Source organism: Sander lucioperca, chromosome 10, assembly GCF_008315115.2.
Source record: "Sander lucioperca isolate FBNREF2018 chromosome 10, SLUC_FBN_1.2, whole genome shotgun sequence".
In the NCBI taxonomy this organism is placed as follows: Eukaryota; Metazoa; Chordata; class Actinopteri; order Perciformes; family Percidae; genus Sander; species Sander lucioperca.
Window position 1 is genome coordinate 23,503,334 of NC_050182.1, and position 23,353 is coordinate 23,526,686.

The following is a 23,353-nucleotide window of genomic DNA, read 5'->3' on the forward strand; positions in this document are numbered from 1 at the left end:
CATTACATTAGCTTTTGCACCCCAATACAATTTGCACCATGGAACACAAGACCACCTCTGATGTCTCTATGAAGTGTTTTAGGCAATAAACCGAAGTCACCTCACCAAATGTTCAGTGTGCTATGGTGTAAAAAAGAAAAGAAAAAAAAAAGAGGCTTTTTTATATATTTGAGTCCAAGTTATTCCCTACTGCAGGTAATAGAAAGTGAAAACACATGTTGAAACTGATCAATTCATTAAAAAACCACTACGGTTTTATTATTTGCAATTTTGGCTCAATCATTGTTTCTCTCTTATGCTCCCCCTGGTTGTTTGGTCCCCACCCTACTACAGCACAAGGGCTGCCACTGTCCTGCCCCAGCTCCGTCACCATAGCAACGGGATATTTGACCCCATCTGTGGAATCCTTGACCTGGATGTATATCAACGAGGCATCAAGGGAGCCTATTGGCTGAAAGCTGCTGCTGTGCCAAAGCCGCAGAGGAGGGGTGACTGTGGCAGTGGTGATGGGGTGTGGGCTCTGAGGGTCAGTAGCAGGCCGAGAAGATGGGAGGATTCTGGGGTCTGCTGCGGCTGACAGACTCAAAACATCCCTTCAGCTGTGGCTTGTTGTGCCTTGATCACTAGCTTTGGACAATAAGGGTGTTACTTAAAGCATAAAGACATTCTGATACCATTCTGATCTGATACCACTATCATATCTGTCTGTAAGTATTAAGTTAGAGCCAGCAGCCAGCTAGCTTAGCATAAAGACTGCAGACAGGGGTGAACAGCTACCCTAAGAAAAGAAAATCCACCAACCACCACCCTTAAAGCTTACTATTTAAAGAACTCAAGGCATCTGGCCAAGTAATAGTACCCCACATAATCGACTGTGAAACCTCAAATTGTTAATATTAAAAGAACGAAATATAGCATGTTAATTACTTAACAGGTGCTGGTAGGCAGATTTTGTTACCTTTGGATAATTTATATGACAGTTGTATCGATCTTCTAAAGTCTTGGCAAGAAACATAGTTCGCAAAGTGTGAAATTATTCCTTTAAACATCCAGACTGATTGGAAGATTGTGGAAAACTTACTGCACAGATCTGTTCTGGGAGACACATTTCTGGAAAGAGGGAGAGGTTCAGGTATAGCCATAACGAGTGATGCAGTAGCCTCAGCATCATTTTCCTAAATTTTAAAGCAAAATGAAATAAAAGGGTTGGAGATATGTCAGTGGGTGTAAAGCTGGGTCCAGATGGTAGCAGTCCAGTTGTTTGAGGAGTCTCGTGGAGATGCCTCAGAGATCTAATTCCTCTGGGAGAGGGCAGTCTGTTGGATAGAAGGGTCGGACTTGTTGAGGATGCTCTGCCTATATCTTGTCCTTGGATATTTGTGAGCATTATGTTCCTGAGTGCTCCAGATATGCGCCCCAAGTTCTTTGACAAACAAATCTCTCATAGTGGCAGGGTCATCCAAGTGGGAGTCGTTGTTCAGAGGTGCAACACGGCAGCATCCTTTGAGTTGGATCTCTGGAGTTTTGCAGACTTCTCAGTGCCTGGGTCTCCCTGTGGGCATCACATCACTGGTCTTGCTTTAAGGTTGGGTGTGGTAAGAACTGGGCTTTCAAGAATCTCAGTTTTCCCCAAGGCAGGCCTGGGGCAGTTTAGCTGGCCATCAAACAGGCCTACTCTGAACAGTGTAGAAACGGCCCTATCAGGTTTTTCCCCTGAGGGTTCGTCCCGCTTATTGTTCTCCATGATGGCAAGTCAATAATAAAACTTCATTGTACACTCAGCAGCATTTTTAAAGAGGTGGGGGGTGTCAGAGTGCTCTTAACTGACCTAATAGTGTCTTTAAGTCAACAAGTGACAAGGAAGTACAGCTAAAACAGTGCCCTAAATATTTAAAACAAAAGAGACACGAGAGATCTGAGAGCAGAACTGAATCAACAAGAATGGGCCCTGAAATGTCAATAAAAATTACAATTAATTTAGCTTTGTTGCATAGCATCGATGGCTGCGGTTTGTGTGCACAATGGATTGAAGAAATATAATAAGATAATAGATAAATTATTTACATTTTAAAAACTTTGGTTATTAAAATAAATTATAAATCATAAAATAAATCAGTTTTTTCCTCTGTCTGTTAATAGCAAATCTTTTTGAGGTTTCTTCACTGGTCTAAAATGCCATTACGAACTAATTAGAAAAAGTCACCCGTCACAGTGCTTGCGACTGAAATGAGATGACTCTTCAAAGTGCCCTTTAGCCGACATTTACATTATTTATTAATGGCTTGAAGGCCGTGTTGGTCTACATCAGAGCACTTAATTATGTCTAAGGAGGTCCAGCGAGTCAAAGACCCCACTCAATCTCATAAACAAGCAACACGTATAAACATTTCTTAATGTTACATTTAAACAAACATATTGACTCATCTCTGCCATTCCTTGTTAGCATAAATATTGATTTAGCATCATCACAACTCTGATCCTGAAAATATACAACTTGACACAAGACATAACATTCTCCCTATTTATTTTTGCCCTAGATTTTGAGGAGTTGCCATAATCTTTGTACTACTACATGAATGTTAAGTATAATGTCATACGGGAAAGGACATCAATTTTCTTTTAAAAGCAGAAAGAAACGTGCACAATCTTAAATTTACAGGACAGGACTTACTAGCTGTAAGGTTGTGGGCAATTTAATCGGGAGCAAGGCTATGAAGATTTTTTGAAAACTAAATGAACCTTAATATCCATTTAATAGCTTAGGAAGCCATGAAATAGATTTTACTATAGGTGTCACTCATTTTAGTTTTGGTAAGAATCCTTCTTAACATCAGCTGTTTCACTGTTTCAAAGACATGTTTTTGTGCCTAAAAATGGCAGCTAAATGTCTACTATAACTAACACTACTGTTTGTTAAATGTTCAGTTTGTTCAGGTGTACTTAATGATTTTTTTAAACTATAATTTTAGGTACTATCTATAGGAAGTTATCTTGCGGACAGAAAATTATATTTTCAAAAACACATAATCTTAACTGGAAATAATTTACATATTGTTTTGCAGAAATTCTAAGTGTAAAAACGTGTCTTACATTCTACAACTCAACACGCAAACCAGCAGTTTTATGTAATTACGTACACTGTAATTGCTGGGCCTTTAAGCATGTGAATAGTACAAGCACACACCATTCTTGGGTTTCATCATGCTGACAGCTTAGAGCAAGGAGAAATAATTAAGGATCTGACCCACGGTGACCTGCATTCGATGGACCTCTTCAGACCGTTTGGGGGCAGGAGGAGGGCACACTCCCACTAATACAGGTACGGAGGGCGAAGGACTGGGATAAATGGCAATTCAGAAAACTGAGGGAAAATAACAAAAACAAGCACTATAACAAAATGTTAGACAAAGAGATACAAGATGAGACAGAGGGACTTCAGAAGATGACAAGTTGTGCTAGGTGTAAGGGGTTTATGTTGACTTGTATAAGGCTTATTTAAACTTCCTACAGGCAAAACAGCTGAAAAACATGCACATAATATATTTTTTCTTGCAATATATCATTTTTGAAAACTGTAACAGCTGTCTGGTTAGGAGTGTTTTAACAAGTACTTTATGTATATAACAGCTTGTGTACAGTGTTTCTTAGTTGACAGGGACAACTTTGGTGCTGGAGTGACATTATTTGGAAATTTGAGTAACGCAATCATTAAGATGTGTGTTTCCAGAATGTTCTCCTCTGTACAAAATTGGCAGCAAAGATTTACATTTTAGCAATTTTAGTTATTGGTTCAATAAAGGTCAATGTGCAAAAACAGCTTTAGGCCATCAAAACTTTATTATTCACCAAATATATCATATATAAAGATTTCAACAAAAAGAATTGGCATACCAAACAAATGTTTTTCTTTAACAAAAATGTTCCCCTGAATTATTTTTTTTTTATCTTCTATGACTAATACAATCACACATAGAACAAATGCAAGATCAAAAACACACTAAAGTAAACATGGAAATGTGTCCATTGTCCTCTGCCTTGCCCTGCACTCAGACAGTAGCAAGTCTGCCTGCTTAAGTCGTGCCAGTATGAAGGGACTTGGAGGAGGGGCCTTATTGATCGTCTTCTATGAGTGAAGTCCAGGCATTAGTTCCAGCAGGGTGAGTAGACAGCTGTCCGTGAGCCACTCTACTGGGCCTACATAGCAGGGCTGAGTGGAGCTGGGATGTGCACTTTTGATTTTGATCTCCCCAACATCACTTCTATTGACCGACGCACTGTCCTGTGCTTTACTTGCTGAGAGAAGCACTTGCTGAGGCCTAGCTTGAAGCCTGGACACAAGCCACCATCGCATTATCCGAGTTGCTGTTGACAAGCTTGGGATGATGAATCTTCCATGGTCCGCTGAGGCCTAGCCCTAATCACTGCTGTCATCTACTGGCAACTGCCGTATCCACTGACCACAGCAATCAAAGGTCGAGTTATCGTGGCACACATGGGCTGAGGATCCCAGTGTTTGTTATCTAGGTGTATATGCGTGGGCTCCGCTCTCCAAAGTTCAACACAAAGATCAATCTGTACTGAGAGCAGCCCGCTTTTCCATCTGTGCTCAGTTCTCACATATTTTTAAAGATCAGAAACTTTTTGGCATGTTTCTTTGTCCTTGAAATTAGTTTAATTAAAGAAGTGCCAGTTAACATTATCATTATTCTTCAAGTCCAAAACCAAGAGAATTTAGAGACATCTTGGAATCTGAATGCCCACGGTCTATGCGTAAATGTGGAAAAAAAGGGCAACAAACACTTGATTACAAGTTTGGGATAATTGTGGCCCATTTAATCTGTGTACATGCATGTCCGTGCGTAGTCTCAACCTTGACCGTGAGCATTTGACAGTGTCAACAGTATGTAGTTATTTGTGGTATTTTTTTATTATTTGTGGCACATCAGTTGTCTTAACCTTATTTAAGATTAATAATGTTATGAGGGGCTTACCACTTGATCTTTTGGCACAGGCTTGCTTGCTCCTGTTCTTACTGAGACTAAGAAGAACAATCTTGATACATCCTGTTTCATCCTGGTGTCCTACAAAGTAGCACCTGTGCATGAATCCCAAAGGAAAGCACATTGATTCATTATTATTCCATGTTCTTTCACAAATAATGGTAATGTTTCAACAAAAAACTGACAATTCTGAAAATGCAAGGCCAGTTATGAACACAAACAAATGGTAAGAGCTGCCATCTAGTGGTTAACACATGGATTGCAACTTCCAGAAGGAGGCCTTGCAAATGCTTTTTGCAAATTCGCAGCATTCCCTACTATTCAATTTATCAAAGCTAATATAATACACCCCAAAGAGTCTTATCAGCCTATACAGCCCAGTGAGTCTCTGTGCGCCCACCATTACTAGATGAAAACATTCTCCTAGCTCCCAGCAGCATTCGGCCCTCCTCGTAGTCATCCTGGTCCACACTGATCAGCAGACGGACGCCCTCCGTGCCTGCTGCCATCCTCAGGGAGTCAGTGATGAAGACTCCCTTCAGGGCCTCCAGCAGAGCTCCGCTTAGGTAGTCACTCCAGAAGGCCTCCAGGTTGTCCAGCTCTGTGAACTTGATGTCGCAGACGATGGAACCCAGGTCTCTGGAACGAAGCAGGGAGCTGGCCTGGCTGAACAACTCAAACTGTCGCTCCAGGGGCTGCCGTTTGTCCGATGAGACACCCTCACGGAGTGCCGAGTCATGCTCCAGGTATTCGGCCCGGACACGCAGGCGGATATCTGATAATGGAAGAGGTAGGAGGAAGCAGTGGTAGAAAATAGGGGTGACAATGTGGTAGGGGAGAGTTAAGGAGTGAAATAATGAAGGGAAAAGTAGATGAAAAAATAGAAGGGAAGGCAAAGATATAGCAAGGTAAGGGGGGAGGAAAGAGAGAAAAAGAAGACAGTAGTGGAGTATGAGGAAAAATGGAAAAAGTGAAAAGAAGTGAACAGTCAAATTGGAGTAGCCCATGTTCAGTAACGGACAGAAAGGGAGGGGTCATGAAATCAAAACAGAAGAAAAACAAGGACAAGACAAAATTGTTAAAAACAGCTTATCTAAGTTGGTGCATTACATTAAGCAGGGATGAAAAAATAAAAAGGTTTGGGGGGGGGGGGTTGGGTCAAGAGCACCAAAGGAAGATTGTGACCCAATAAACTGATTACTAAATGGACTGGAAATTGTACACTGAAATGCTTCAGGATATTTTTTTTTGTCAAAAGGGCAAAGATAATGGTGCAGCAGAGCAAAGAAAACTGCTAATTATGCGAGGCACTGGAGCTAGACCAAACCAACTGTGTGCATTTTCTTGTGCTAAATACTGCTGTGACCCGTTTAGCTTGTTCAGGTGAAAATGACATTTTGGAGCATTGAGAGAAATACTCTGCAACTGAACCAGTAGTCGAGTCCCTTTTCTTCCCAGGCAATTCCATCATTTATTAAGTATTAATGTCAGCTGTTAGCTAGATGACTGCAGTGATCAAAAGAAACTGATGCATGAGAATTTTCAGTGCGACATCCTGCATGGTCTACAAAAATCATGGCTATAGAGTTCACGTAATGAATAAACTGAAATTAAATTGACACCCTGAGCAAATATCGTGGTGGCAGTAATGAAAGCAACTTAGCAGTGTTAAGCCATGGAGTGGCTTTTTGTTCCAGCCCGGTGTTTAAAAACAGCAGATTCATTCTGATGAACATGTTTAATACCGAGAACAGATAGCTGCTGGAGTTCCGCAGTAACAGGATTGGTGGTCATGCAACAGCGCAGCGAGAAAGATCAGAGGATACATACTGTACTGAGTAAGAGCACCGCTGAGATCGTCCCCCATGTCATTATTCCAGAGCTTCGAGTGGAAACCAGCTGCTGACGACTTTTGCTGCAACAAAAATCCATCCCTTCCACTCAAACCCCTTCAGTAGAGGTAAACAGCATCTACTACCAATAACATCCATTTCACTAGAAACATTCTCATCAATGTCTCATTGCACAGTTGCGTGGAAACATTTTTCCAAGCAGCCATAATTGCATCTCTAGGTATACAAAACCCAGCCTAACCAAACCTCTTTTTTTGCTCTCCATCAAACGTTTAAAACAAGAGACTTTTAAGGTGAAATCTTAAGGTGGAGTCTGCGATTCTGGAAAATGATTGTTGGTATTTGAACTCAACACCCAAATAAATACATCCCTCCCTTCAGTGTTACTTCAGAACTTTAGCATATGCATGTCCCTCTCGCTCCCACTGCCTTGTCTTTATACATCTATGGCCTTTCCCCTGTCCTGTGCATGAGCACAAACGGATCAGATAGTCGCTGAATTTGACAAAAAGTGTATTGGATTAGAATCGCAGACTCCACCTTTAAAGAGGAAACAAAAAGACTGCACTCAAAATAAATAGCTTGTCAAAATGTTAAAATGCCTTTCAATGTTGACTTTTTGGAGGTGTGAGAAGCATATTAGCACATAACAGAACAGGTCTATAGAATAGTGTTTGAAGCTCATACTTATGACTGATGGGAAGACAATGATGGAGTCTCAGTCATGGTACAGAATCATTACAAGAGAGCACCAAGGACCCGACTTGAACACTTATTAAGGTCTGTAACTGGTTAACTATACGGTAGCTATGACTCCACTGAAAATGTTTTAACTCAAGAGTCACGTTTACTCCTTCTTCATTCATATTTAGTTTGGGGCTACGGGGTATGGCACAAGACTCCAGAGGGATAAAGTTTGGAAAATGTCAACATTAGAAATGCAAATGTTGAATTAAGGCATTGATTTTGCATGTCTTAACATTTATAGGAGAGCACTGGCAAACACTGGCATTTGCATTCATGCTTCATAAGGCTGTAATTAGAGAACTACAAAAACAAAAAGGACTGGATCAAAGGGGACGCTTAATCGATAAGGTTTAGGAAATGTTTAAAATATGCAGGGTTGGGGATAAGACTTGCAGATGGAGATCATTCAATTTACAATTTAGTTTGCTCGTACAAAGAAGGCAAAATGTTTTTCTTCATAGATGCATTATGGTACAAGAATATGAAATACTGACATTTTACAGGAATAAGACATTTGTGATTTGACAAATTATTAAACCCTGTCTCTATAACAATGTCTTAAATACTGAGATTATTACCTTTCTTCAGGTCAATCCATTGAGAATACATGCAGATACAATTTGATACATTTTTTTGTTACAGATCATGACTGTCCTCAGAGAACGTAAATTCATCCCCCTTTTTTCATGTTTTGTTTTGCAACATTGATTAACAGTGAAAACACAATTACAAGACATCTCTGAATAAAAAGTCAAAGGTAGGTGCTTTTATATTCTGACAAAGTCCCCCATGTTTGGCATAAGCCAATCGCCGCTCACAAACAAAATTACACTATCCCCACGATAAAGTGTGGTGGTGGTAGCAGCATCAGGCTGTGGGGATGCTTCTTTGCAGCAGGCCCTATATTGCTCGAGAAGGTAATGTAAATTGAATGCAGCAAAATACAGAGAAATCTTGGATGAAAAACCTGCTGCTGTCTGCAAGAATACTATGACAGCACAATAACCTATGAATGTGTGCAGATTTGTTTATACTCTGATAAAGTCTTAATTTGTTAATCAGTGTCAAAAACGCATGCACTGTGATTCAATGTTGCAAAAGAAGGTGGGGGTTTGAAAACATTTTGTTTGTACAATATCCTTGCAAGCATGTTGACAAATGAGCAGTGACAGGATGTGTTTAAGCAGTTCGGTATTCTGATTTATCACAAAATAGGGCATCTATCTATTTGTATGTCACCTAACTTTTTGCACTCTTAAACAATATTCAGTACGGACTCAGTGAAATATTAAGTTAAAGCGCTGTTAACAGTTCGACCTTTTGGATAATTTCACTGTGTGAGGGCTGTGGCTATGATAAACAACCGCCCTTCATGCAATTACTGTATTTATGGATGGCCTCCATTTCTGCTTTCCCATTTCATACTGAGCAGGATGGAGGTAGAGATAGTGGCACTGAGGAGAAGGCCATTTAAAACCACAGGAACACAATGATAGTCATTTTGTTAGGGTTACAGAGCACTTCACGCTTCATCAGACACAGAGACATCCACTTAGACAGGACATTAGGAGGCACAGCTTTCATTTTCTCACTTTAAACACCAAGCCCGTTTGGCTTCCTCCATCTCACCCCCCCTCCCCCCACCCCTTCCAAAAAAAAGTTTAAGTACCCATTTACGAGGAGTCACTTGGCACGGAGAGCTTCAACTCTTTATCGATCCGCTTTTCTGCTGAACGACTGACCAAGAGTGTGGAGAGTTAGGGGAGTATTGAGAGACAGGCAGACAGAACTCTCTTTTCCCCATAGACAAAAATCACTCTCTGTACCAATTTGCGTAGTTTGAGCATTTAGAGTTCGTTCTCTCCCTCTGACTGTGTGTAAGGAGGATACTGTTTTCCTGACACACAGGTTGGTCTGTTTAGAACTGCGAACACAGAGAAAGGAGAGAAAGAGAGAAAGAGACAAGCACAAGTGGGTTGGACATCTGTCGACTGGGTCGTTTTTTCAACATCAAGCAGGCATGGCACAGCACTCACTTCTCTTAGTTGTAATGAAGTCTGAGTCAGGGCAATAGTTGGTACTGACAAGTTAATCAGCTCAACTTTATTGTAGCTCTATAATATAACATGGTAGTGTCTAAGTGGGATGCTTGGGACTACTCTTACCTTGACCAATCCCCTTAACCTCACCTTCACCAACCCATTATTTAAGCTCCAACCATAACATTAATCATATATGTCTATTAGACCAAGTAAAGGCCTTCACAAGCACCCCATTTAGATAGCACAAAACCACTACTGAGCTGAGGGTACAGACACCTTATGGGCATTTGTAACCGCAGTTGTCATTGTCAGAATATAATTTAGACACTTCACTGAAAATGATCTGAGAGATGAATCATGACAAGAAAGAGTATTTGAGGTCTGTTTAAAAGCTAGGGGCCAGCATTGGACTGAACCGCCCTATCTATCTCTGCTCCCTCTTGACAAACGCACATCCAAGGCTCACACGGGACACAGAGATAAGATACAGCAGGAGCTTCCTTCAGCAGAGCACTGTTGGGTTATTTTCCTCAGAACTGCTTGAGCAAAAGGTTACACGGGCATTTTTTTTAAACGGATGTCTGTTGGCAGCCATTTTAGATTCTCTGACATGGAATACGGGATCAGTCCTTATGAAAGGACAAGTAGCTGTGCAGAATAAGCATTTTCCTTTTAACTTGAGACTCCAGAGCTGGCTTACGTGAAGTTTCAGTTAGCCAGTAAGAATTGAGTTGATTGAATCGTAAGGCAGATGCTTAAAACCACTCGTAATGAAGATAGTGTGAGAGTAAAGGACGGCCCCAAACCGTTTCCCACAAGCGGCAAAAACTGGCACCTTCACAAACATGTCCAACATATTTTTATTTTGTGTTTGCAGGTTAAAGACTGGGCTTTATTGTTCTAAGTCAGGCTCTTCAGTCTATTAATTAGTTGTCATTTAACAAGACCCAAACCATTCAAACATTAACCACCGATAACCTAAAGATAAACTTGACAAAACCAATTGATTGTTGTCTCTTTGTTTGGTTTATAGAAACAAATATACCATAAATGTATATATAATGTCCCTACTTATGTATTAATATTGCATGTGTTGACTTTCTCTCAAATTTCACCACCTTGATTGTATCTCCTGATATCTCCTATAACACAACTTGCAAACTCCACCCTCTAATGTGGGAAGACCTCACGTCACAGTGAGCATTCTGCTATTTGCGCTCAGCCAAGTATTTGACCGCATTTAAGAATAATGCCAGATTCAAATTGGAAAAAAAGTACAGTGGAACAATTAGGGCTTAGCTGCTCAGTTAAAGTCTTGGGAGTTCCTTAAAGCCGAAGATACACTTGCTTTTTAACCATACGTTCGCATAGACAACCTCGTAGCGTTATTTCTGAGTACCTCCACAGCCAACGGATCAAACGATGAGATATGCGAGGCAGCAGTCATGCGTTTGGTAATGTTAAAAGCAAGTATATCAACGGCTTAACTTGGCTGGTAAGGATTGGTTCTCTTTATTTGCAATGTTTAGCAGCCACATTCAAGATAACTTATTTTCTTTTTCAATATAGTATACAACACAATACAAATATTAGCTATCATAAACTTCGTTTCTATTGTCATATGACTGCAAAACTAGTGTTTTGATCTAGGGTCTCAAATGCTATCTAGGTAACAAAGACTCACAATTATTGCAGGGCTTTCATCAACTTACTTTATAGTCATGTAGTAACAGAAATGTGTATGTCAACACATGTACTATGTACATTTATAGTGAAAACAGACAGCCCTACCAAGACATAGAAGCGGTCAGTTGGACATGTTTGTGAAAGCTCGGATATTATCCGCACAGAATTTAAAAATATACTTTCTCTACATATAATTTATCCCATTATTGTGGTTTTAGTGAGATCAAATGAGTTGTCCAGAGATCTTTGTTGAGAAATCAAGTTGAGAAATCAGCTGAAAACGTTTTGGAAGTATTTAAGGCTTACTGCTGAGGACTCAGTTCTGTGAAACACTGACACCAACAACCCTTGTCAGAAATAGATAAGGAATCATCCACAGAGCACAACACTAAAGAACATTACAGGATGCTTTTTTGAGGAGCAAATTACGTTTCCTGAGGGGGATAGGGTAGGGGGCAGCTACATTATGTACACAAGCATCGAATACAGAGCAAACTGGCAGCACCAACCCCTGTTGTAACAAGGCGTAGAGCCTCTTTTACCTTAGGCATCGGCCCAGACTTGTGAGAGAGCACATGACTGAGTTGATCACGCACACTGCAGTATGTATGGACTGAGTGGAGTGACAGACTTTTTTGTTTTGTTCCTCAGTCTCCCTTCTGTCTCCATGATCCATTGTGTCTTAGGTTATTCGATCTGAGTCACAATCCTGAGTCAACCTGGTGGAATCAAATGTGGAGTCAAGACAGCGACAGGTTTATAGTCACAGGCACATCACGCATCCTGAATAGCTAAGAGGGCTGTCCTCATGGAGTATGAATCATCAGTCTTTTGTTGTAATAAGTATTTCTGACCAATAGGCAATGATGGACGTTCAAAAGAAATGTTTAAGAAGGTCTGCATGAGTGACTAAGCAAACTTCACAAAAAAAGGCAATTGATGTAAGTGTTATGTCAATCTTATTGTGCTGAGAGAAACTAGCATTGACTGATTAAAAGACAATTTTGGAAAAAAAAGGCAATACTTGAAATGTGGAACAGGACATTGCTAATGGATTACATAGTGCTGCTTTCCAGTGGAGTTAGATTGTTTCAAACAACTGCTCAAGAGAATTTTTCAGGAATATATGTGAGGTTTGACAGTCAACACTTGTGACAACTTTGTATCAAGCTTGACAATAAAGCAGAACAAGGGTTGAATCTAGTTGTGACTGGACAGCTTCTTTTAGTATAGAGTAGAGAAAAGGACAGGAGACAACCTACCAGTCTGTACTGTTATCAATAGCAGCAGATGGACATAGGCCAATGGGTTAGAGACAAGATGAAATGAGGGAAAAGAATGTCAAGATGGAGAAATGGATAGGGCGACGAAATCCCCATGATGTTGCATGTTTAATTAAGACAGTTAAGGAGATACGGTAAGTCTATACATAGTCAGAGCGTGACAATGAAAACATCATGTGAACTGCTTGAGTATAAAGGAGATGTCAGTCAACTGAAAGCGAAGTGCAAGCTAGTTTATTTCTGTCCAACAGTTGAATCAATTGTTGTCAGCATCCGCTGCTCAGACAGTGAATAAGGTGTTGACTTTCTGGTGCCATGAGACATTAAACTAAGTTGTCAGACCAAAACATAATTGTAGCACGTGTGGTACACAAAAAAAAAAAATCATACTTTGTTCAACAATAGCTCAAAGGTCACGGCCTATGTAGCAGAGACAGATTTTATACCCACGTGACATCAGCAAATACATAGTTACGTTCTGCAATATTTAGTTTCATGTTCTTTTGCTGTCAGGAAGAGTTGCGGCAAATGGGACTCTGGGATTAACAAAAAAAATAAATAAATAAATAAATAAATCTATAACATTGATACACCTGGCAAATGTGTCCTTCATTTTGATTCTGTGACAATGACACCATAGTAATTTATTTAAAGGGAAGTTGGAAACCAGATAGAACGATTGGGAGTCCTAGCTTTAGTTAAGGCCAAACACAGATTATTTTTGTGGCGCGTTCACACGGGATAAGCAAAGTCTGTATTTTAATAAATTAACTGACATTATCCCCGGATATAATGTCATGGCTCTGTCAAAACTTTAATTTATAATTTATAATTTCCAAATCACAGAGATGTCAATTCGAACAGGACTAATATTAACATGTAACCTCTGTGTTTGGCGAAATATGGTAGGTAATTTGCAGTGGAAGTTTTACTTGACAAATTATGGACATGGCAGATTCACGAGAGATAAATATAACAGACAACCTCTGCACCTATAATAAATTACCAGAGAGGTCCCCAGGTAATACTAGTTCCGTGCGAATAGGCCTACAACATTTTGGTAGGCTATGCGAGTTGTTTATTATTTTCAAACAACAAGCGCATGGTGCCTTGATCTACAACAAAGGAACATACGTACGTTTAAAACAACTCCTCTATTGCTGGGGCAGTGGTTATAATTTTGGAACGGAGTAGTAGCCACTATAGACAGTTTGAAAAAACATTCAGACTTGGTATACAAACTCCTTATCTCAAGCTGAGGTTTAGCATAGACAAACAACATCAGAATTAGGGTGACAAAACAGGATAGGTGGTGTTAACAGATTCCAAATGAAATTAGAGCTTATACTGTTAATGAAAAGAATGGAATGGAGAATTATCTGTAAGAGAAAATGGCGGGATGAAGAAAGGAGGGGAGAGATGAAAAGCTAAAAGAGAGACAGGTTAAGAATACTGGGGTGGCACTTACTGCATGACGCTTTATGTGGTGGTGGTAGAGGAGGCAGTGACGGGCCCTGTCTGCTAGTTTTCTTGGGCTTGCGGCTCCAGCCATTTCCCCTCTTCTTCTTCCTCCTTGCAGATGGCCCAGGCATAGGAGGGTAAATACCTGACAGAACATGCATGGAATCAGTTTGTGAAATTCAGACAATAAGACATGAGCATTTTGTTGTGAGATTTGCTGTTGTCATGTTTTATTTCTTTACCTGTCTGCCCTATTTCTGTTAATTGCTAATTCTGCCCTAATTCTGTTAAATGTTTATCAGTTTCTGCTGATATCTGATAAAAAAAAAAAAAACATCCTTTCTTTCCCCCATGTAAAGTTCACCACAAACATATGGTATGTAACCAGGCACCAATATTAGACCTAGGGGAGAAACATGGTCCATGCAAGTACGCAAACACAAATGACAACGTCTGGCCCAGCTGGCACAAATGTGCGTCCCTGGTGATCATACTGAACGTGTGCTCCTACGGTGGAGGAAACAAACGGCAGTCCTCAAGGGGACAATATAGAGATAATCAGAGCGTTTCCATGACCACAGTAAACAAACGCGTCTGTGGAGGAATGTGTACTGCCGTGCTTTCTGAACAGAAGGACGAAAAACAGAAAACAGACCGTGGGATGTGCGTCTGAATGAAGACGTGACGAAAAGGGGTCAGCTTTATCTTGCTGTTTCATGCTATAGCACGCCTAGCAGCACGCTCAGACTCCTGCTCGCGCTACGATTTTTAGGTGCCACATTCCAGAACGCAACAACACATGAAATAAATCTCCCTGGGAAAATCCATTTCAACTTAAATGGTGTACATGTACATTTCTAGCACAACAGCAGCAGGATGGAACAAACTAAATTTCCATGGCAGAAAGGATGCTAGTGCCTTATCACCAAAACTGATTGATTTTGACTGATTAAAATGTTTGTGGAAACACTGTAGTGTATACTTCCAGTGAGCTAAATATTATACTACAGTACACTTACCAATTCTCGATTGGTGTGTGAAATATGGAAGCGGTATTTCTGTCTGTCTGCAGCTATGTTGCATTCCAGAGGCACACACCAACTCTCTGTTCTCTATTCCATACCTCTGTCCAACTCGCTCTGGAGATACTGAAAAACAAAAACAATGACAAGTATTTTGGTTAGTGTGAAACTATAATAGAAGTTATCTTAGGACACTGTTCATATAGAGCAGGTCTAAGACCACACTCTTTAATTTCCAAAGACTCAACATTCCCCCATGAGCAAGCACTTGGCGTGGCGGCGGCAAAGATAAACTTCCTTTTTAACAGGCAGAAACCTCAAACAGAACCTGGCTCTAGGTGATAATGAGCACCGCTGTGATTCATCCTCACCTGTCCTCCTTCTTTTGTGGGACACTAAAGGCAGCAGGTCATGGCGAGTGAGGACTCTCAGTAGTTGCAGCAGTGGCTCCAGGTTGCCATCACTAAGGTATCCTCGCCTCTCCAGCTCCAACAACAGCTCAAGGCCACTCTTGGGCTTATACGAGGCCACTAAGTGATGCTGGGAGCCCTGAGGCTTCAATCGCATCCAGGCTTTTAGCAGCTCAGGACTCGGGGACACGCCCAAGTCATCTGGATCGCTGCCACAGGGCTCAACTGTCCAACCTGTTGGGTCAAGAGGGTGTGGTGCAGGACAGGTTTCATCCAAAAGGAATGACAACACGTCAATGTCAGTCTCTGTCAGCTGACAACCAACTACGTCAAAGACCTCATGGAGAGACAACATCCCATAGTAGTTTAGGCACTCTGTTTCATCCCAGTAAAGTGAGTCCCTGAGTGGGCACTCTGGGTAATGCACGGCGGCCATGGGTCTGCCTATAGCCCCTCTCCACCTTACCACCTGCGTTAAACTGTTCAGGATAAAGAACACAAACATACAACCATTACATTAGACCATGCATTAGACATGTAAAACTCTAACTCTCCAACAGTAGAGTTAAGAAATAACAACATGTGATTCGTTCCAACCACCAACATAAATAAAGTAACGCTGTGCTCTACTGCAATGTAAGTACATTAAATTGTACTTGCTTTTTCCTGTAGAAACTACATCTTTATTTAAGCTGTTTGACCTCTATTTCATGCTACTGTAGAGCTGCAACGATTAATTGATTAGTTGTCAACTCTTAAATTAATCGCCAACTACTTTGATAATCGATTAGTCGGTTTGAGTAATTTTTAAAGACAAAAGTAAAAATTCTTTGATTCCAGCTTCCTAAATGTGAATATTTTCTAGTTTCTTCTCTCCTCTGTGACAGTAAACTGAATATCTTTGAGTTGTGGACAAAACAAGACATTTGAGGACGTCCTCTTGGGCTTTTGAAAACACTGATCCACATTTTTCACCATTTTAGAGACCAAACAACTAATCGATTAATGGAGAAAACAATCAACAGATTAATCGACTATGAAAATAATCGTTAGTTGTAGCCCTATGCTATTGTGTGTAATCCTAAATTATATTCCGTATAGTCAGTTGTTAAAGAGATAGGTTCCTGGAAAAGCTTGAAAATACCACTTCTAGAACAAATGACAGCCAAGACCAGCTAAGACACATTCCTCGTAACCTAGCAATTAACAAAAACCAACAGCAAGCCGTCTGCGGTTTGTTTGTTGCTAGTGTTAAGGTAACCTTTCAGCGCCACGCCCGTTCTTTAGTCATGTTTCAAAGCCCGTTTTAGCAAGCTCAGCAGTCTTACCTGTTTTTGTTTTTAGCTAGACGCTGTCTTGAAACATGCAATGCAAACTTTTGTCAGCTATGACTGTGCTTCGTTGTCTTCGTTTCAAAGCAGCTGGAAGCCAAAGAGACAAGGCGTTCCTCAAACACGAAGCAGCAAACGTCGGCAAATTACCCCCTTGGCACGTTACGTAATTATGTCTGTTGAAAAAAAACAACAACATTTAACAAAATGCACTTTAAACAGATGTTTAGCTAAATTACCAAACTCAAATGAAAAACTACAGCTAAATCTGGTGTATTATGACATATATAACAGATGTATCGTGCATTTGCGATAACGGATTTGACTTCCTGGCTAAGAACGTTAGCTAACTGTAGCTACACACAGGCCTTAATGAATACGGGCCCTGGGTGATACCAGTGATAACGTAAATACAAACGGGGAGAAAAGTATTCAATGTATTTTGAAAGCGATATTTAATATACCTGAAAACTAACGTTCCTAGCATAGAGGTTCCTTCCTAGTCATTAGCGTTGGATGGTCTGGGCAACTCCCGTGCAGTTCCGTACAGGCAGTAGCACAAAAACACTGAAAAGCTGACCAATTACAGCCCTCCGCCTATGCTAAATGACGTAAGGTCACGTTTTTATTTCACTGATCTGCAGTCAGATGTTCTCTGCGAGCTGCCCAATTGAATCAGTACAACTTAAAACATACAGCCGATCCCAAGTCGGCTGATTTAATTCATATAGTCATAGCTGTGTCGACTTCCATACATAAACGCCTACAAACACATATGAAAACATGTCAAAGCAATACAGATTTATCAGAGTTCAATGTGTTAGCAACCAAACCGAACCTTTCGGGTCAAACATAAAACATTAAACACCCCAACAACCAGTAAAAAAAAAAAAAAAAAACTGTCCAAATTGATAGAAAATATGTTATCTTCACAGTTTTTGTCATTAATCTGATTTTACACTAAAAAGTCTGACTTTATTCTCAGAATTCAGATAAACACTGTTTCTTTACCTCCAACCAAAGCTGAAATCATGTCATAACGTTAGTCTGCTCATATAAAAAAAAATCATTTCAGTTTCAAGAAAGCTTTTAAAAAGTCTTCAATGTTATTCCTATGTATTTTTTATGATATTATTAGGAAGTATTGTTATATAAAGCTGGACACACTCAAATCTGATAGTAAAATAAGACACGTGATAAATAAAAAATAATAATATTTTTATCAATAATAAAAACCCCTACAGAAAATGAGTAGTCTCCGTTGCCGTCACTAGGTGGCGGTGTTTTGCATCTAGACAGCAGGAAGTTAAATAACATCCACATCACATCCGTGAACCAGCACAGCAACAAAAAGGTCTGAGGCAGTCCCACCGAAGTTGTGCTGTAAGTATACGTGGTTATACGATTATAAAGTTGCTTCTTCAAACAGGTCTGGTCTTCTTTTTAATCGTCTGAAATATCCACCCACCGGCGCGATGTAACGTTTGTAAATATGTATCTGCCTGCACCTGATGTGGACATGAACGTTAGCGTGGAAGCTAGCTAGCTGTTAAAATCTTTTGAACCAGCAAAGTTATCTTCGCTACACACTGTTTTTATTTAACTATACATATGTACTGAATTTAGTAACGCTATTCAAGTTACTTTACAAATGAATACTTTAGGGATGTATGCTGGCAATAGTTTCTTCAGTGTCCTGTCTAGTATCCTAGTGATGTGGCAGTGACCAAGCCCTTTGTTAACTAAAATTTTCCACTATCCAAATACTGCGCTGTGGCTAAGCTAGTCTCCTTAGTAGTAGTAGTAGTAGCAGCAGCAGCAAATAGTTACTAATTTATTACACGTGCTTATTGATTTAGTTATACTGTTCTTGTTAACTATTGTGTCACTCTTTTTTCATGACACTATTGACACAAATTACAGTTCCACCTAATAACCATTCTGATTACTCTATCAATACAGATTTCAACTAATTGAAATTCATAAAGTAATCAACGCTTCACCTTTGTGAAGCTATAACCAGCTAATGTTTGGTGTGTTTTGTATTTAATAAATGCCTTACAGTAATTGATGAGTTATTTATCTGAATTGGACTTGATTAATTATCTGATAAAGAAAGAACTGATTAATCCAGTAAGTGTGTCAGCAGTAGCGCTAGACATTTTTTTTTATACCAGTGATTCACTAAATGATGCTTCAGAATAATTTGTTTTTTCAGAGTATAAAACGAGTTTTCGACAAAAACCTTTGTTGATACCCATCACTACTATATCTGGCTGTTGTGTTGGTGCCTGATATAAGCATCTGCTACATCATGCCAACCTAACTGTAGACAAAAATAAATGAATAGTTAGGAACGAAAATGATGTTCAAATGATTTGTCTTGCCATTGCCCTACAGCAGACAGTTATAGATGCCATCTGGAGCTCCAACGGGGGAGAACTGTCTTGTAGACATGGAGAGCAAAGCTGGAGACCTGTTCAGTGCTGAGGATGCTCATCCAACTGGCACAGGTGGAGCTGGAATCTTGGCAAAGTAAAGGATACATATTTGTATTTATAGTCTGATGTCTGCTTAACTAATCACACAATTGTAATGATAATGCTATTATCATGAGGGCTTGTGATTCTATATTGCTTAAATTTCCTCAACCCTGTTTAAATATACTGAAGTTCCTGCTACTATTGGTTATTATTCTACAATGCAAACAAATTATGTGAAATTGTCTCTCCTTATTGATATTTAAGGAATTTTGTAATACTTCTCTATGTATTCAGTCCTTATTGTCTTTGTCTTACTTCATAGGCTCTGGCTCCCCAAAGGCCTCTCAGTCGGTATGGCTAAAGAGTGGATCGACAGGCGTCGAGTGTCCATTCGACCATGGGCCAGCTTCGTGGACCAACGCAAGTTTTCAAAACCCCGCAACTTTGGAGAGTTGTGTCAGAGGGTGGTGAAAAACGTGGAAACTTTTAACAGCAACTATACCTTCATCTTCCTGGGTCTAATCCTCTACTGCATGTAAGGCAAATAAAGAGGAAATCATTTTGTGTTGTTTTGTCAGTGGGAATGTTCTTACTTACAGTCTGTACCCAGTACAGACATCATGGACTTTCTTAGAGGGTTTTGGCCACTGGGTATATTAGAAAAGAAAAATGGAACAATCTGCGTGAGAGTTGATTGAAAAGTAAAATACAATATTTTAAGCTTTAAACTAAACTAAATCTACAAATGCTGCTATAAGTAACGCCAACTTAATTGGACTGTTAATGTTTCTTCTCCTCAGTATCAGCTCTCCCATGCTGCTGATTGCCTTGGCTGTGTTCGCTGGTGCCTTCTACATAATTCACCTCAAGTCCTTGGAGTCCAAACTGGTTGTCCTTGGTGAGTAAAGCTGTCAGGCATGCCTTGAGTTGCAATCCATTAATTGTGTACCTGCGAAATATAGTGAATTCTTGAAATCACCATGCACACTGGAACCATATTCCCATATGAACTTTTGTGTTTGTACGTGTCTGCTAAGATAAGTCAAGCCTCTCCAGATAAAATAAAATATTTTTTTATTGATTTGTTTAGAAAATATGTGCTTAATTTATTTTTTTTAGAAACTTGTTTTTGTTTCAATGAAAATTAAATGGTTGCATGATATTTCTCTGTGATTTAGACAGGTAAAGAAAGAAGTTAACTTATTTAAGAATAGAATAAATGCGTATCTGCGGCTGGTATAAGAAAATCAAATATATCTTTGAGCTTTTTATATTTATTACCACTCAAGCCTGCAAGAGGTAGCACAAAATATTTGTAATCAATGGCATCATTTTTTTTGGTCATCTTCTTGTCAACCAGGCAAGGAGCTGACTGTCCCTCACCAGATGAGTCTGGCCGGAGCCGTTTCTCTACCTGTGTTCTGGTTGGCTGGAGCTGGAGCTGCAGTCTTTTGGGTTCTGGGTAAGCCAAACCACATTATTATTTTTTTGGGCATGCAGGAATTACTTGGAAATATTTGTTGCAAACTGTAACTCCTATGTGTTTTTTGTGATATTATTTCCATAGTAAATCATATTATTACATTCAATGAAAGTCTCTGTGTGAGAGTGTCAGCTGCATTCCCTTAATGTATTCGTAAATGCATTTAGACCGTCTTTGTCTAAGAAAAACCTTCGTACTCATTGTTTTTCCCATTACATTCCCTTTCCCTTCTCCATTTGTCACGTCTCCTCTCAGGAGCGACGCTGTTTGTGATTGGCTCTCATGCTGCGTTCCGTGAGCTGGAGGGATCCGACTTTGAAGAGCTCCTAATGGAGCCTGTGTGAAAAGCAGGCTGAACCATCAGCAGGTGCTGGTCGACGATCAGTCATCACTTTGACCCTGTAATCACGTTAGCCCAGGGGGGTTGAGGAAGAGCTGCTCCTGGATCTGTTCCTTAGCTATCTGTGCATCCCGTATTCCCTGTATTAGAATGCACCTTGTCTTGCCTCTAAAGTAGTTGTTACAGATTATATTGCCTTTTATTCAAACTCATTCATACACATAACTTGCTATATGCACAAATAATAATTTCTTAATAAGTATTTAAGCACATACAAATGTTATGCCTTTCCCTGCATATGTTATACTTTGAATGCCTCTGGTTTGGGTCAAACAGCCTCTCGCTCCCTGCAATGTCAGTTACACAGTGACATACTGTATGTTTTTATGAATCTCTTATATTCTTTATCTGCGATGTAGATATCTTTAGAAATAGCTTCTGTGTCTACACCATCTGACAAGATTGCTGCTTTCTTATGTAACGATAATGTATACAATAAATTCAATGTTTGCAATTCTAAACTAATACAAAAAAAAATCTATTTTCCAAAGGAAAAGTGCCATTTAAAGCTTTAAAAATCTCGTATAATGATCAATACTAAATGTTTTATTCAACAGAATACAAAAACACATTTGGTATCTCAGATAGGGTACTTCACATAGGTTGATGAGAAGACATCTTAAAAGGTCAGTACATAGTAATGGCGTTTGGTATTAGGGATATTATGGTACTTTGGTGACTGTCTTTGTGCATATTTATCAGCTCTACTTACAACATTCAGATGTAAAGGTCATTCTTTAAACCTGAATTATTTCTTATTTTTTTAAATTCATTATTCTTTTGTTTACATTTTGAGCTGGGTGTTTTTGTATTGAAATTACATTTTTGGAAGTGCAATAAACCTCTGATGTAAAGATTGATATGCAGTTCTTTGTTATTTTGCCTTTTAATTAGTTTGTTGTATTTGGGCAAAACTACAGTTGTCTCCTGTTTGTGCATCCATGGCAGGAGTTGTAGTGAACTCAGTGGCGTGTACATTTTGTCATTATTCTGGTTGGATCTGAATACACAGTGGAATAGGACAGTTCCAACCCTTGTGGCTCCTCTTCTCTATCTCTAGCACACCAAACACTACAGCGCTCACCAACCCCCTCCTGCCCCCCCATATGGTCCCCCCTCTTGTCCCCCTTTTCATGTGACCCCTGTGACCTGTGCTCAGCAAGAGGACTCCATACTCAGGTTGCCATGGCAATGACCTTGGAGGGCCCCCAGTCAGACACACACTCGTCCACAGACACACTCGCTTACACACTGCGGCAAAGGCGAGCGATCGATATTCTATTATACGGAGGGTGGCGTGGGGGGGAGAGAGGAGAGTTGCACTGCAGTGAGCTCACTGCAGAGACACAGGGGAAATTAGAGAGCGTGAGTGTGTTTGTCAGTGAGAGCGACAGAAAGTGGGTGTGCATGCAAGTGTGTATGTATGTATGAGCAGGAGACACTGCATTTGTCATTGCACAGTGGTAGAGCAGTGCCAGAAAGTTTTTGTTTTTGTGTCACTAAAAGGGACATGTTCTAAATGTTCACAGGATGTGGCAAAGTGACCTCTCAGACCACCCAATCCTTATCTCTCATATTATAGAGCTGTATATTATGTATAATTTATTTGATTTGTGTACTAGGGGGGCAATAAGAGGTTCATTTAAAATAGATGACCCTTGTGGCACAGAGAGGTAGCACAATTACATTCTGTTCCCTTAAGATAAAAATGCACTGCCTTTGCTTTATTTGCAGGAATGTAACCTTTTGGAAATAACTTTATTAATCATAAATGTTGACATTGTTTCCTTTGAAAGACTCTCCTCTTGACTCATCCTGAAGCTCATGAATGTTGATGTCAGACAAGGCTCACACATTCACAGAGGTTTGGTGCATTACCCTGGGCTGCTGCCAACTCTTCCTCCTATGGTACTTTAACATTATGCAGTCTGATGGTTGAAGTGGATATAAATTCACAACACTAGGTGGCATCCCATCATCTACTTTTTCATTTCCAAAGTGTTCTACGACTTAAATCAACAAATTTACACCCAAATGATGCTTGACGGAAAAGGGTACATTATTTTCACTGTGTGGCAATACAGTAAGGTCAAAGCTTTTTGGGAGGAAATTTTAAAAAAACAATAGAAAAGATTATCTTAAAAGATGAACA

General features: G+C 39.9%; 2 protein-coding genes and 1 long non-coding RNA gene across 6 annotated transcripts; 2 read left to right on the forward strand and 1 right to left on the reverse strand.

The window, feature by feature from the left end:
- Positions 1 to 330: 330 nt before the first annotated feature.
- Positions 331 to 3,346, forward strand: LOC118495999. Its single transcript, XR_004898458.1, has 2 exons — positions 331 to 707; positions 3,212 to 3,346. It is a non-coding gene; the product is annotated as an uncharacterized LOC118495999 (long non-coding RNA).
- On the reverse strand, positions 2,251 to 17,519 carry dedd1 (death effector domain-containing 1). Of its 3 annotated transcripts, XR_004104895.2 has the most exons (8): positions 17,300 to 17,519; positions 16,833 to 17,011; positions 15,466 to 15,983; positions 15,092 to 15,220; positions 14,080 to 14,217; positions 5,401 to 5,775; positions 4,992 to 5,095; positions 2,251 to 3,336 (listed from the first exon to the last, which is right to left on the reverse strand). XR_004104895.2 is itself a non-coding variant. In XM_031299721.2 (7 exons), exons 3-7 carry the CDS (start codon positions 15,938 to 15,940, stop codon positions 5,082 to 5,084), a joined length of 1,131 nt encoding a protein of 376 aa, XP_031155581.1. In that variant the 5' UTR covers positions 15,941 to 15,983; positions 16,833 to 17,011; positions 17,300 to 17,519; the 3' UTR covers positions 3,817 to 5,081. The 3 variants fall into 3 exon arrangements, 2 of the variants coding, with proteins under 2 accessions (XP_031155581.1, XP_031155580.1); XM_031299721.2 differs by lacking the exon at positions 2,251 to 3,336 and having other exon boundaries at positions 3,817 to 5,095; XM_031299720.2 differs by lacking the exon at positions 2,251 to 3,336 and having other exon boundaries at positions 3,817 to 5,775.
- A 573-nt stretch (positions 17,520 to 18,092) lies between these two features.
- Positions 18,093 to 21,793, forward strand: rabac1 (Rab acceptor 1 (prenylated)). Of its 2 annotated transcripts, XM_036006651.1 has the most exons (7): positions 18,093 to 18,218; positions 19,236 to 19,370; positions 19,641 to 19,853; positions 20,119 to 20,216; positions 20,679 to 20,780; positions 21,057 to 21,160; positions 21,198 to 21,793. In XM_036006651.1, exons 2-6 carry the CDS (start codon positions 19,249 to 19,251, stop codon positions 21,143 to 21,145), a joined length of 624 nt encoding a protein of 207 aa, XP_035862544.1. In that variant the 5' UTR covers positions 18,093 to 18,218; positions 19,236 to 19,248; the 3' UTR covers positions 21,146 to 21,160; positions 21,198 to 21,793. The 2 variants fall into 2 exon arrangements, with proteins under 2 accessions (XP_035862544.1, XP_031155579.1); XM_031299719.2 differs by having other exon boundaries at positions 21,057 to 21,793.
- The last annotated feature ends 1,560 nt before the right edge of the window (positions 21,794 to 23,353 follow it).

What these genes read in the sequence shown, in the direction of transcription:
- dedd1 (XM_031299720.2), bottom strand. Translation starts at nt 15,940, where the DNA reads ATGGCCGCCGTGCATTACCCAGAGTGCCCACTCAGGGACTCACTTTAC. An exon ending in CCACAAAAGAAGGAGGACAG is followed by an intron (nt 15,221 to 15,465) that starts GTGAGGATGAAT and finishes TTTGTTTTTCAG; the next exon opens with TATCTCCAGAGCGAGTTGGA. An exon ending in CACACACCAATCGAGAATTG is followed by an intron (nt 14,218 to 15,091) that starts GTAAGTGTACTG and finishes ATGTTCTGTCAG; the next exon opens with GTATTTACCCTCCTATGCCT.
- rabac1 (XM_031299719.2), top strand. Translation starts at nt 19,249, where the DNA reads ATGCCATCTGGAGCTCCAACGGGGGAGAACTGTCTTGTAGACATGGAG. An exon ending in GGTCTAATCCTCTACTGCAT is followed by an intron (nt 19,854 to 20,118) that starts GTAAGGCAAATA and finishes TCTTCTCCTCAG; the next exon opens with TATCAGCTCTCCCATGCTGC. An exon ending in GTCCAAACTGGTTGTCCTTG is followed by an intron (nt 20,217 to 20,678) that starts GTGAGTAAAGCT and finishes CTTGTCAACCAG; the next exon opens with GCAAGGAGCTGACTGTCCCT.